This window comes from Nicotiana attenuata, unplaced genomic scaffold (genome assembly GCF_001879085.1).
Source record: "Nicotiana attenuata strain UT unplaced genomic scaffold, NIATTr2, whole genome shotgun sequence".
NCBI lineage: Eukaryota > Viridiplantae > Streptophyta > Magnoliopsida > Solanales > Solanaceae > Nicotiana > Nicotiana attenuata.
In genome coordinates this window covers 57,678-71,731 of record NW_017673781.1, presented here as the reverse complement: position 1 = coordinate 71,731, position 14,054 = coordinate 57,678, and the positions used below count along the sequence as shown (strand labels likewise).

Sequence of the window (14,054 nt, the reverse complement as noted above, 5' to 3'; positions counted from 1 at the left end):
ACTGGATGTAAGTACCACAACGGTACGGAACCAGTATAAATCGTGTGTGACTTACCATTTCTTTTTACTGCTTTCACTCTTTCTGTCTTGTGGTTAGTCAACTAATACTTATATTAGTCGACCAAATTTTAATTAGTCAACAATTCCCCCCCCCCCCCCCCCTTATACTTTCAGTAGGTATAGAAGAAATTGTTGCTACTTTTGGTTAAGAGGGTTCTGATCTCTTACATACGAATGTGTTTGACCAAAAAGTGTTGAGCCTTTTAGTTAACTAATTAATGAAGAAAATAGAGGATAAATCCTAGCCCAACATAATTAACTTTAGATCTAATCATATTGAATATAAGAATCGAATGAGACCAAGCTTGTATAACATTTCTTTGGATGATTGAAAGACATCAAATGTAAATAATAAGCTTACATCTTTGATACATCGTTCCGTGTTTGAAAGAGCAAAGAAGAAAAAGTAGGAATCTCGTTGATAACTATGAGATCTATCTTTTCTGATTCAACAATGATTGGCACATTTTATACACAGTTAAAGTGTCTAATAGGTAATAGATTCGGTTAAAGTGTCTAAGTAAAAAATAGTAGCAAGTTTAAGGGCCTGTCTATGTATTTGGCCTTATAAAAAAGTAAGGCAAATGATAAAATATAATTATTCAATAATAAGTAAAGGCAAATGAGAAAAAATAAGGTAATATGTCCGATCATATCAAATCGGTGGTTACAAAAAGATGAGGGAAAAACTCGTAAGATGTCGGAAAAGTAAAATATACGAAATCACAAACGTAGATTGCTCGCGGCTAAATATGAATTGAGACGAAAGCTTTATAAAGCTCTTTGCAAAGATCCTGACTTTTCGTCGTTACGTAAATTCCGAAATTATTGATCAGGTAGGCTTTTTGCCAATGTCGATCTTGTTGATCAGGTCATAAGACTCCGCAAAGAATGGCGTTTGAGCTTTTGATAATTTGCGGAAAGATTTCAATAAATGGTGCAAAGGTTGCTGGAGAAAGAGGTTACTATCTGATAGAGGCTGGTTTACGTCTTAATCAAGATTTAATTAATTTTGCTCTTGATTTCTTGGAGAACAGGGGATATAAACAATGCAGACTCCCTACCTCATGAAGAAAGATGTAATGGCAAAGTGAACTTATAGTTGGCTCAATTTGATGAAGAACTTTACAAGGTAGATGACAAATATCTGACTGCCACTGCTGAACAAGCTCTGGGGGCTTACCTTAAATGTAACTCTAGATAACTACAGATAATAATTGAGAAGAATAGTAGCCTGAAAAATAATGCATGCAACCTAGTTAATTACACCGATAGCACAAAAGTTCTTCACATTGTCAACATATATAAGTTAAATCCAATTATCATATGCTTCGGAAATAAAAAGGTAATAAGATTCACCTGCAAATACAACCACGACACATGCAAGTTGAGTTTAAGGCAGCAGAGATAGTAACTCCATGAATGATTCACCCAGGTAAAACAATGTGGAAAGAAGCAGCTCTCTCTTACAACTGCGGAGCTGCTCACCTTAGGAAAATACATTTGCAGTCAAAAAAATATAGAGAAAGCAGTTTCGTAAATAACTGATCTACTGGTAGCTATATTAAACAGTTCCACAGCATGCAGTTTGCTGCAGTGAAGGCACCAGCTCAATCATTAACTATGAAATCAAAACCAATTGATAGATTTCATTAATCGAGGACATGGAGTACAGTTCCACCAGTTTACAACAGATTAATGTAGGCCATGCAAACGGCATTCAAGTTAAAATTGCCAAACTGCACTGCCACATTGTGTTATTGCACTCAGAAAAACTTGCGATGCCGGATACTTACAGGTTAGAGAATGTACAAGGGGCCAAACAGGAGGCAGGAGAAGAGAAATTGGATAAAAACTAGACATGAGCGGAGAAAAAAATAATAGAAACAATGGGACAAAAATGGAAGATGTGAAACGTGATAGAGACCTCATAACTCAAGGGGATCGACTGTGGATCTCAGATTGCTTCATAAAGTTTGCTGCTCAGTAATGCGTGGTAGAGAAATGACGATATATAGACGAATATCATCATCTTTTCATATAAATAATGCGGGCTTATGGTGCCTCCAGGTGTAATTACTAGTTTACTACCATATCTCAACCTTGGAGTACTTTGACAATCTCCCCCGCTCTTGCCTCAATACCTTTCAGATACTCAATCAGAACTCGCTGCTGGTATGAACCTCCCTCCTGAGAAAGAAAAAGAGAGAAAGAGTAAGCCATATGAACAATCCTTTGATGAATGTCACAGAGCAAAAATCAACTATTGTATCCGTACCGTACGTATCAAAGTCCTTTCCATTCTCTTCTTAATAACAGCATACAATTCCTCAGGTGAAATATCACCTTTTCCAATGGTCATGCCATCTATCAAGAGCTTGTTCCATTCTTCCTCTGGTGCTGCATCAAAGGGGTAAGTGCATCTCGTGAGAGATGAATAAACATTTTAGGCAATTGTGAAGTAAATTAATATAAAGGTTAAGGTCACTTATGAATTGCTCTGCTGGTAAATGGATCATAGAGACGAGTAAAACCTTCTCACACTCCATAAGGAGAGATAAGTCATGTATGTCCATTTCCAATGTTAACTGAGAAACTCATTGCTCTAGAGAGTCTAATTGCTCTAATGCCCCCAAAAAGGATGAATTTTACCCTTGTGGTATCTGAAACTACAGGTACCTTTGTGTGAAGAGTAAGAGATGTACCCTCTGAGGATTAGTCCCCCACCCCCAACCATTGACTTGCTACATGATGTAAATTACTGTAAAACATTGACCTTGTATATGAACTCAAACCTATTACACCACCTGAACTCCATTAACTAACAAAGACCCAAAAACCTCCACCTAAGAGTATGGTTACTCAGCAGATCATCCATTTCCGTCCTCAAAATAATTTGCTTATTATGCCTCATATGTCAGTCTTTTTTTCTCTTGCTCCGTATTATTTATGAGGCTTTATCAGTGTCTGAAAACACCTTTGATGGCAAACTGGGAAGGGAATCCATGACAACTACTAAAACCTAAAAGCCAGAAAACTAACACTTTCTCCTTTAGCGCAGAAGCAATGCTAGAATAGTAAATCTTAAAATAACCAGGGATAAAACTTTTTGCTGGAAAAGTTGTTCGCTTAACCAATTTTTCGTAATAAACAGACAAGACAAGAAAGCATCATGAGCATAAAAATACAATAGACAACTCCTTTCCTCTCTCCGATTTTAAAGCTACTATAGCGACAATCACCTTTACCTAGTATACCAAATTCATAGTGCACACCACTATTTCTTCCTTATTTCAACAATTCAATGGGAATAAAAAGTTCTGGAACTGCCGGCTCAAACTGGAGCGGACAAACAGTTCAAGTCTGCTGCTCCAATAGATTTTACTCACAAATGTGGTCAGAGACAGATTGGGTATTTTCAGAAAATTTGCAAGGTCCGTGACGGTTGGTTCATCAGAGGAATGGAGGTAAATGGAGATGACATGAAGTTGAATCTGCACTCTTTAGTGGGGTGGTTCCAATGGCGTGGGTGCCAGACTATAGACTTGGGTTGTGATCAGCTGACTTTGGTGCTGAAATTGGAAAAGATCATCTTAGAGAAAGACAGCTGTCACTCTGTGCAATTGATTGGTGAGATTGTGAATTGATGCAAGAGGGAAGAATACTTCATTTTATTAACATTTTAGAATTTAAGGGCCTCGTGATATAAACTGCAACATACATTGCTGCAAGTGCAATACAAGCTCAGCCTCTTAAGAAAGTAGACCCAATACTAGGATGAGCTTCAGAAACTGCAAGGTTGGTGGCCATTATCTGATGTGGGATAATCAGAATGACTCCACCCACAAGAGATAAAACAATTAAAACGACGAGGCAGAGAGTCAGAGAGCTAAAAGATCTCAATATCTACATGACTCTCTGCCTCGTCATATAAGTATGTCCTCTCTAGCATAAGTGTGTTGAAGACATGATTAAACAGATATAAGTGTGCCGTCTCTAGCAACTAAAACTTATAGATGAGGTGGTCTCACAATTCAACTAATTTGGACCGATGCCGGTTTATAATAAGCTTGTAACTGAGAGATACCTTTGATAATGCTCTCAAGAAACTGTTCAGCTTTTAACACTTCATTTCCTGCACCAAAAGCAAAGCAAGGATTAGAACTACAAATTCTTGTTTTCAGATTGAACATGCCAGCAAACCAACACAGTGACTCCAACTTTGCAGTTAGAAAGGATGTATTCCGATGGCCTAGAAAACAAATAAATCTTGTTCATTACTTAACAATTAAGTCAAATGGAATTAAACAATAAACAGACCTTTTTTTGCATAACTCCGCTTTGACAGCACTCTGGAAGCATACAATTGCAGAACTTTTTGTAACATAGCTTCAAGTCCTGGCTTGTCCCCGTCTTTTTTAGCCTACACAGTGAAAAGCTCAGTACTATTATCCGTTCTCTGTGAAAGAAAGTGCGCTATAATGATCATTCCTCAAATAAACAGAGTTTGCTTGTGAATTGAAAACTTTGTTTGCCAACTCAAGCTTAAAATCATTTACTGTTAAGAAAAGAACAATTTCATTTACTGTTAAACCGAATAGGGAGAAGAACAAGTTCCAAAACTAAGAAGGGGCTGAATTTACTGTTAAGAAAGTCGTCAGGGAACACAATAAAAGATGAGTAAGTGAGTCTGACGAATGAAGAGTATTAGAAGAGGGAGGCCGTGACGGGGAAGGGAGACCCTTTCTATTTTCAAGAGTACACTTTGTTTCAGTTAAACGAAATCCGATAAAGGCAAGACCAGCAGGGAGGAGTATGTGTTTGGAACAATATATCCAGATAACTATTTAGAATCTTTCTAGGTCCTTGTAAATTCATATACCAAAATTGACATATGTTCCATGTTGAGTTGTCCCACATCGGAGGGATTTGACGTCCTTGGTCTCCTTATATGGTCTTGGGCAATACTCACCTCATAAGCTAGCTTTTGGGGTTGAGTTAGGCCCAAAGTGCATTTATTATGGTATCAGAGCGGCCCATCCCAATTATCGTTATCGATGTTGGGCCCCCATTTATGTGAGAATGCACGGGAGAAAATATTATTATTAATTCATTATGACAATGATACAATGAGCCATATATATATACAATACATGTCCTACTCCTAATACATATGGGATTAGGGTTATTTACTACTATTTATGCAATGAAACTAACACTCCCCCTCAAGCTGGTGCATATAAATCATATGTACCGAGCTTGTTACATATATAACTAATACGAGGACCAGTGAGGGACTTGGTGAAAATATCAGCAAGTTGATCATTCGACTTCACAAATTTTGTAGCAATATCTCCCGAGAGTATCTTTTCTCTAACAAAGTGACAGTCAATCTTGATGTGTTTAGTTCTCTCATGGAACATTGGATTTGACGCAATATGAAGAGCAGCTTGATTATCACACACAAGTCTCATCTGACTAATCTCACCAAATTTCAACTCCTTGAGCAACTGTTTGATCCAAATTAGCTCACATGTGGCCATAGCCATTGCTCGATATTCTGCTTCTGCACTAGACCGAGCAACCACATTCTGTTTCTTGCTCTTCCAAGACACCAAATTTCCTCCTACTAAGACACAATATCCAGACGTAGAACGTCTATCAGAAGGTGATCCTGCCCAATCAGCATCTGAGTATCCAACGATCTGCTCATGGCCTCGATCTTCAAACAATAAGCCTTTGCCTGGAGCTGATTTTATATAACGAAGAATGCGGACAACTGCATCCCAATGACTATCACAGGGAGAATCCAAAAACTGACTCACAACACTCACAGGAAAGGAAATGTCAGGTCTAGTCACTGTGAGGTAATTTAATTTACCAACCAACCGCCTATATCTTGCAGGATCGCTAAGAGGCTCCCCCTGTCCTGGCAGAAGTTTAGAATTCGGATCCATCGGAGTATCAACAGGTCTACAACCTGTCATTCCTGTCTCCTCAAGAATATCTAAGGCATACTTCCGTTGTGAGATCACAATACCTGAGCTAAACTGAGCGACCTCAATACCCAGAAAATACTTTAATCTGCCCAGATCCTTAGTCTGAAAGTGCTGAAAGAAATGTTGCTTCAACTTACTAATACCATCCTGATCATTGCCGGTAATAACAATATCGTCAACATAAACGACCAGATAAATACAGAGATTTGAAGCAGAATGTCGATAAAGTACAGAGTGATCAGCTTCACTACGAGTCATGCCAAACTCCTGAATAACTGTGCTGAACTTACCAAACCAGGCTCGAGGAGATTGCTTTAGACCATAGAGGGACCGGCGCAACCGACATATAAGGCCACTAGACTCCCCCTTAGCAACAAAACCAGGTGGTTGCTCTATATAAACCTCATCCTCAAGGTCACCATGAAGAAAAGCATTCTTAATGTCCAACTGATAGAGAGGCCAATGGCGAACAACAGTCATGGATAGAAAAAGGCGGACTGATGCTATTTTAGCCACGGGAGAGAAAGTATCACTGTAATCGAGTCCAAATATCTGAGTATATCCTTTGGCAACAAGACGAGCCTTAAGTCGATCAACATGGCCATCTGGACCAACTTTGACTGCATACACCCAACGACAACCAACAGTCGATTTACCTGAAGGAAGAGGAACAAGCTCCCAAGTACCACTCGTATGTAAAGCAGACATCTCGTCAATCATAGCCTGTCGCCATCCGGGATGAGACAGTGCTTCACCTGTAGACTTAGGAATGGAAACAGAGGACAAAGATGACACAAATGCACAATGGGATGATGAGAGACGATGGTAACTTAAACCGATATAATGAGGATTAGGATTAAATGTGGACCGTATACCTTTTCGTAGTGCAATCGGTTGATTAAGAGGAGACAAGTCCGCAGTATTAGCAGGGTCAGGTGCAGGACGTGAATCAGCTGGGACTGATACTGGGGGCGGACGACGATGATAAGTCAGGAGTGGTGGAGCTGTAGAAGGTTGAACTCGACTAGGTGGTGGCACTGGAGCTATAGTTGGTGGAACTGGACTAGGTGGTGGCACTGGAGCTATAGTTGGTGGAACTGGACTAGGTGGTGGCACTGGACTCGGTGGTGATACTGGAGCTATAGGTGGTGGAGCTGTAGCTGGAACTGTAGGCGGTGGAGCAATGGAGGAAGATGAATGGGAGATAGGGACTGAATCTCCAAAAGAAGGAACAGGTAGCACCTCAGAAAAATCTAAGTGATTAACTGGACCTGTGAAGTATGATTGGGTTTCAAAGAAGGTAACATCAGCAGACATAAGAAATCGCTGAAGGTCAGGAAAATAACATCGATATCCCTTTTGAGTTCTCGAGTAACCCAGAAATATGCACTTAAGAGCACGAGGAGCTAACTTATCTTTTCCTGGAGTAAGGTCATGAACAAAGCACGTACTCCCAAAGACACGGGGTGGAAGAGAGAACAAAGGTAAGTGGGGAAACAGGACAGAGAATGGAACTTGATTTTGGATAGCTGAAGATGGCATACGATTAATAAGATAACAAGATGTAAGAACTGCATCCCCCCAAAAACGCAGCGGAACATGAGATTGTATGAGTAGGGTACGAGCAGTTTCAATAAGATGTCTATTCTTTCTTTCAGCTACCCCATTTTGTTGGGATGTGTACGGACAAGATGTTTGATGAATAATCCCATGGGAGTTCATAAATTGTTGAAATGAGGAAGACAAATACTCTAGGGCATTATCACTACGAAATGTGCGGATAGAAACCCCAAATTGATTTTGAATTTCAGCATGGAAGGCCTGGAAAATAGAGAACAACTCAGATCGATTTTTCATCAAAAATATCCAAGTGCACCTGGAATAATCATCAATGAAACTGACAAAGTAGCGGAATCCTAAGGTAGAAACATTTGAATGGACTAAAGTAAAAGGTGACTCTGCTCGATTGTCAAGACGCCGCGGGAAATGGGAGCGGGTATGCTTACCAAGCTGACACGACTCACACTCTAGAGTGGACAAGTGAGATAAGCCAGGTACCATTTTCTGAAGTTTTGACAAACTGGGATGTCCTAACCGTTTATGTAATAAATCTGGTGAATCAGTAACGGGAGAAGTTATTGGAGGAAGACAAGATGTGAGTCCATGTGATTTTGCAAGGATAAGGTAATAAAGTCCATCCGATTCACGTCCCGGTACCAATGATCCGCCCTGTACTGCGTTCCTGTATAAAAACAAGGTCATCAAGAAATAAAACAGCAGATTTAAGTGATTTGGCTAAGCGACTAACGGCTATGAGATTAAAAGGACTACCAGGAACATAAAGAACCGAGTCTAAAGGTAAGGAAGGAAGTGGACTTGCTTGACCTATTGCAGTTGCCATGGCTTGAGACCCATTGGCCATTGTGACTGTTGGAAGAGATTGAGAATATGAGATACTAGTGAAAAGAGATTTGTTACCAGAAATATGATCAGATGCACCTGAATCAATGACCCAAGACTCAGAAGGTGAAGAATGGGAGACACCAGTCATGCTACTATTTGTTGGAACAACGGAGGTTAATCCTGAAGATGTCTGTTTACGTGCTTTGTACTGAAGGAACTCAATATAATCTGGTAAAGAAACCATCTGGATTGGATTTATTGCATTTAATCCAACGGATTGTGAGTTAAAGGCTTCAGGTACGAATTCCATTATAATATCGTGCCGGAAAAAGCATGAAATTGCTGGGGATCACTGTTTACGCCGGAAAAATCACTGTAGCTCGCCGGAAAATTGCAAAGTTGTCGGAATCTGTCGGAAATAGTACCAATGGACTCGGAATTGCAAGGAGATGAAGTTGTTCTGAAGAAACTTTTTCAAAATCTGACCGGAAGGGGTCTAACGCGCCGGCGCGTGGGACAAACGTGCCGCCGCCGGCAGAGCTCCGACAGGCGCGTGACGGCGCGTGGCTTGCTATTTTCCGGTGATTTTTTCTGGGGTTTGGTCGGATCTCTCTTGGGAACCTGTGTTGGTGTTGGATTTTGCACAACACTGATAATTAGTGACTTTGACGCAATTAGTCACTTAGGTCACCGGAAAATTGCACGGTGACTGAGTTCTTTCTTCCCGGATATCGCTGGAATGACGCACAACGATAAATGTCTCACGGTTGCTCTGATACCATGTGAGAATGCACGGGAGAAAATATTATTATTGATTCATTATGACAATGATACTGTGAGCCATATATATATATACAATACATGTCATACTCCTGATACATATGGGATTAGGGTTATTTACTACTATTTATACAATGAAACTAACAATGTTGTCCACGCTCCAGTTTGCAGGCCTGGGCGTGAGGGGCGGTGTTGAGTTGTCCCACATCGGAGGAGGGATTTGAGGTCCTTGGTCTACTTATATGGTCTTGGGCAATCCTCACCTCATAAGCTAGCTTTTGGTGTTGAGTTAGGCCCAAGGTCCATTTATCATTCATTCCATTTATGCATCCTTTTAGTCTGTTACTATTACAGTCATTTTGTTTAACGGGCATGTCTCGCAAGCTGACCCAACAGATTGCTATCTTTTTTGACAACCCTTTTGCCTACATGAAAGATAAAAGAGTGTATTCTGGGGTCCAAGTTAGAATCTTCAATTTCAGCTGGAAGGTTTTCCAAGTCAAAGGTAACCTGACTCCCAGAAGAGAGAAAGACAAATAAAATAAAATATGCATTAAACTAACTCACAATGCCAGAGTACAAAGACCCAGAGTAAACTTAAACCATAAAAGAGAACTAGGCAGTGAGATTCACTCAAAAAGACTCACTTGCCGCAGCTGTGCATTGACTTCTGAGAGGAACCCTTCATCAAGTTGGCCTTCTTGCTCCCTTTGATTTATTTCCTGAATGTTAAAGTAAACTAAAACAGGTATAACACATAGCCACAAAGCCCAAGAAAGCAAATCGTTTTAATAAAAAAAAATCTATGTAAATAGATATATGAACACTGAACAGAACTCTAGCATACTTTTTTTTCTTTTGAATAAGTAAGAACTCTAGCATAGTTCTATTACTCAACCTCCTCCTTGCACCCCCTTACTTTTGACTTAGGAGGGATGATGTTCACTTCAGGTCTTGACTCTGCCATGGCATTTCAAAATAGTCCACTGTGAAAACTAGCTCAAATTAGACAGGATGTAAAAGACATACTTTCTCCATAAGACTGAGAGCCTCAGGATCCCTAACAGGCCAAGAAATTTCTTCTACTTCATCAAGCACAGGTTCTAGGATTGCTTTGAGCACATCAGTAGACGAGTCTATCTTTTCCTGCAGGGAGAGAAGAAATGCCATTAGAAACTGGCTGTTGCTCATATGAAATACATACCATAAAAGTATTTTTGTGGTCACAAGCACCAAGCTGACCTTCTGTGGCAGTGGTAAATGAAGGTTGAGAATAGAAAGAGAAAACGAAAAAAAAAAAAAAAAAAAAAGTGTGGCGTGCTTTCTAGGTGGAGAGGTGAGGAACATGGAAGAAGAAAAATAACACATCCTACACTCAAATCTTATCATATGGAAATTCTCAATAAATTTTCTGTTCTTTGCTTTGCTATTCGTTATTTTTAATTGATCAAGTGGCAAATATAAGGTATGCATAATGACACTAAAAGGAATTTCAAGTGTGGCGTGGGTTTTTCCATGAGACTTCACACTAATTGGACAATAGGAAGGGAGATAGAATATATACTTTTGTCTTGTGAACAAGACGATCTACGATGTTCATTACCGACAACGCCAGCTCCTCGTAGTCTTTCTGTAAAAGAAAGTCGACAAAGCTTATTCTGGAAGTTGAAAGAATTCATGAAGCATAAACCAGCTGAAAATAATAAGAAATGGAACCGTGCTTTGTCATCGTCAGACTTGCAGGTGTCTGCTCTAGCTGCAAGTCTTATCCAAAAGCTCTCGTTGAAAGCGAGAACGTTCTCCACAACTAGCTGTGGCAGCTGCAACCATAATACAGAGAATGATAAAGGAAAATTTTCATCAATGTAGATCAAAGCTGAGATACAGAAAATGGTCTCAACTTTGACTAGTATAGCAATTTATTTAATAGCTCTTTAAGGGTATCATAGCATGTTCAGATTCACAACAATAGAGAGCTTATCAGGATAATCAAATCTATAATCCAACAAATTGCACTACACAGAAAAAAACTAGGCCCACTATATTGGAAAAGAAAAGAGAGGGCTTGACCAGAATTCCCCAACTAAGAGACAGAAACAAACTAATTGATACAAAAGAACTCGCAACTACACTAGCAGCCTCATGATTGACAATAACATTGCTATATTCTTTTGAAACTGACAAGACATTGCATGCAATTGAATGCAGGTAGAAGCTGCTGCAGCTGCAGCTGCAAACTAGAAGCTGCTGCAGGTACACAGTACATTATTAGCTATCTTGCCAACTAATCAGCAGTAGTCACTCAGAATGCTTTAATTGAATGCAAATCAGAGGCATATCTAGGTAAGAACTAGCACAAAGCAATTATTCTCGTAGTCATCGAGTAATTACTGGTCTTACTGCTGTGATATTTCGCAGGTGTACATCTTTTGGTAGGATTACCTTTCTACTTGTGGTCTTATTAGTTATTACTCTTACGTGAATTACTGAATCAGGAGCAAGCACGAATGGACCATGGGGAGACCACGGTTTAAATCCCTATAGAGATAAAAGACATTAGGTGCTTTCTTCTCATTTGTTTGAGCCTTGGTAGATAGAGTTACATACAATGGGAGGTAGCACGTAACAGGTAGATTAGTCAAGCTGCATGCAAATTGCCCAAACATCACGGTTATAAAAAGAAATCGAGAGCAGCTGAGATATGCTAATGGAGAAAGCCTTGAAGAAAATTGAGAGCAGATTTACTTACTTCCTTATCACTTGCCTCCCTCAGTGTATCTATAAGCTTATCCACCTCCACAGTCTTTTTGAAAGATTCCTCAGCATCTTTACTGACTGCACGTATCAATTTTTTCCTGCTTAATATATCCAAACAATTAACATGATGATTAGTATACATTTCACCTATACAAAACGGAAAAGTATTTGAACTTCACTAAATTGTCTTAACAAGTAAAAATTTCCTTCAAAATGAAAATATCTAAGACATTTATTTTGACTTATATAATAGTACAGTGATAGTGGAGAATAATACTTGTATATAAATTGAAATGTTAGTTTTATAGAGAAATATCACATCAAAGTTTATAATGTGACTATCTAAATCAATTTGAATTCTTAAAAGTTGTACGAAAGGAATACAAATGAAAGAGATATTTTGCCAACCTCTTGTTGAATATGAAAGAAATTTGATAATGCTTCTGAATGTGAATCCCTGTTTGCCCAGTTCTCATTGCTCTATGCAAGTAACACTGCAATTTAAGATGAAAGAAAAACAATGAATGATGAAGCAATTAAAAAGGTAAAGATTGAGACTTGAAAATGCGAAGAAAGTACCGGATAACGCTGTGAATTTGAAGAGAATAATCGAATTGCAATTGGTGTTGTCGATAAAATAGTTGCCATTTTCAAAGCTTTGATTTTTGGTAATGGTTTTTACGGTGTTTTAAGGAATGGCGGGAGAGAGGCTGAGAGGGAGACACATAGCCAAACGTTACGATTCTCATCTCGCGTTACCCGGGCCCACGCACCACTCTATTGGGCTGGGCTGCAATGTAATCTGTGTCACAGACTAAGTTGCCCAATAATGGGCTTTTAATAAATTAAGCCCATTATCTTGTATTGGGTTTCAGCTCCAAGTCGAAGAATTAACTCAAATAGCCGTTCACCCTATCAGTTAAACTAAATATAGCCGATGAATGTATAATATAAGCATAATTATGTATTAGATATATATAGTTATTTATAATCAATATATATTTTATGTACTACCACCGTTCACTTTTACTCGGCACGTTTTGACTTTTCACGCCCCTTAAAAAATAATAAATGAAGTACATAATTTATCATGATACCCATATTAATTGATGTATGCGTAAAGTGACAAGTAAAAATAAAAATCTACTTTTAGTATACATGCCAAGTAAAAGTGAACGGGGGAGTATATGACTAAAAGATATTAACTAATTAATATAGATGGCTATTTGTGTAAAGATCCCATGGGCTTTTGAGTCCATATTACGTTTCTCTTGGATGAGGTTTGCAATGGTAAAAATAGTACGGTCTAGCCAGTTTTCGGACTGGTCATTCAAAAATAGCCAGCGTTTACCAAGTCAATGAAAAATAGCCACTATTTTGCTACAACAGAGACAGGTCCAGCAAAATATTCTGGAGTTCGGTGCAGCTGTGTATGAACTTCCAGCATATTATGCTGGAACTCCAACACACGGAAAGTTCCAGCATAATATTCTAGAAATTCGAGCATTTGTGTATGAACTTCCAGCATATTATACTGGACTGGTATACTTTGCTGGAACTCCAGTATATTATGCTGGAGTTCTAGTGTACTTATGTTAGAGCTGGAACTCCAGCATAATATACTGGCGTATTTTCCGAATTTTGAACAGTGTTTTCGCTCAGATTTATCTTTACATGAAAAGTGGCTAAATTTCGATTACTTTTGAAACTAGGCTATTTTTGAACGACCACTTATAAATCTGGCTATTTTTTAATTTCTCCCTTTGCAATGCTTTGCCAAACCAAGATGATACAAGCAAGAATGAGATGGGGTGGAAAATAAAACATGAAAAAGATTTATATAAATCTGAAGCTAGATTCTAAAATAGGATCACAGTGAACATACTCCTAATTTCAAAGTTTGCGCGCAGACCTTAACAACTAATATCAAGGTCTAAGGCCATGTTTGTTTTGGAAGATGAAGATCTGAATACTGGGTAGTTGAGTATTTTTCACAGCATCTGAATGTAATTATTTATTTTTATTTAAAAACCAATAAACATAAATTATAATATA

At 38.8% G+C, this 14,054-nt stretch overlaps 1 protein-coding gene across 2 annotated transcripts; it reads right to left on the bottom strand.

Annotated features, from left to right (window-relative positions):
• Window positions 1–1,677: 1,677 nt before the first annotated feature.
• On the bottom strand, window positions 1,678–12,703 carry LOC109217264. Of its 2 annotated transcripts, none has more exons than XM_019381495.1 (11): window positions 12,579–12,703; window positions 12,408–12,493; window positions 11,992–12,100; window positions 10,964–11,062; window positions 10,807–10,872; window positions 10,272–10,388; window positions 9,890–9,964; window positions 4,381–4,483; window positions 4,148–4,195; window positions 2,339–2,460; window positions 1,678–2,250 (listed from the first exon to the last, which is right to left on the bottom strand). In XM_019381495.1, exons 1-11 carry the CDS (start codon window positions 12,645–12,647, stop codon window positions 2,158–2,160), a joined length of 987 nt encoding a protein of 328 aa, XP_019237040.1. In that variant the 5' UTR covers window positions 12,648–12,703; the 3' UTR covers window positions 1,678–2,157. The 2 variants fall into 2 exon arrangements, with proteins under 2 accessions (XP_019237040.1, XP_019237041.1); XM_019381496.1 differs by having other exon boundaries at window positions 11,992–12,097.
• Window positions 12,704–14,054: the final 1,351 nt, after the last annotated feature.

Bases quoted from the DNA above. Each gene is read 5' to 3' on its own strand.
- LOC109217264 (XM_019381495.1), bottom strand. From the start codon at position 12,647: ATGGCAACTATTTTATCGACAACACCAATTGCAATTCGATTATTCTCT. The intron at 12,101-12,407 runs GTTGGCAAAATA...GGATATATTAAG, and splicing joins TCTTTCATATTCAACAAGAG to CAGGAAAAAATTGATACGTG. The intron at 4,484-9,889 runs GTGAGTCTTTTT...TTCACTGTGTAG, and splicing joins TCAATGCACAGCTGCGGCAA to GCTAAAAAAGACGGGGACAA.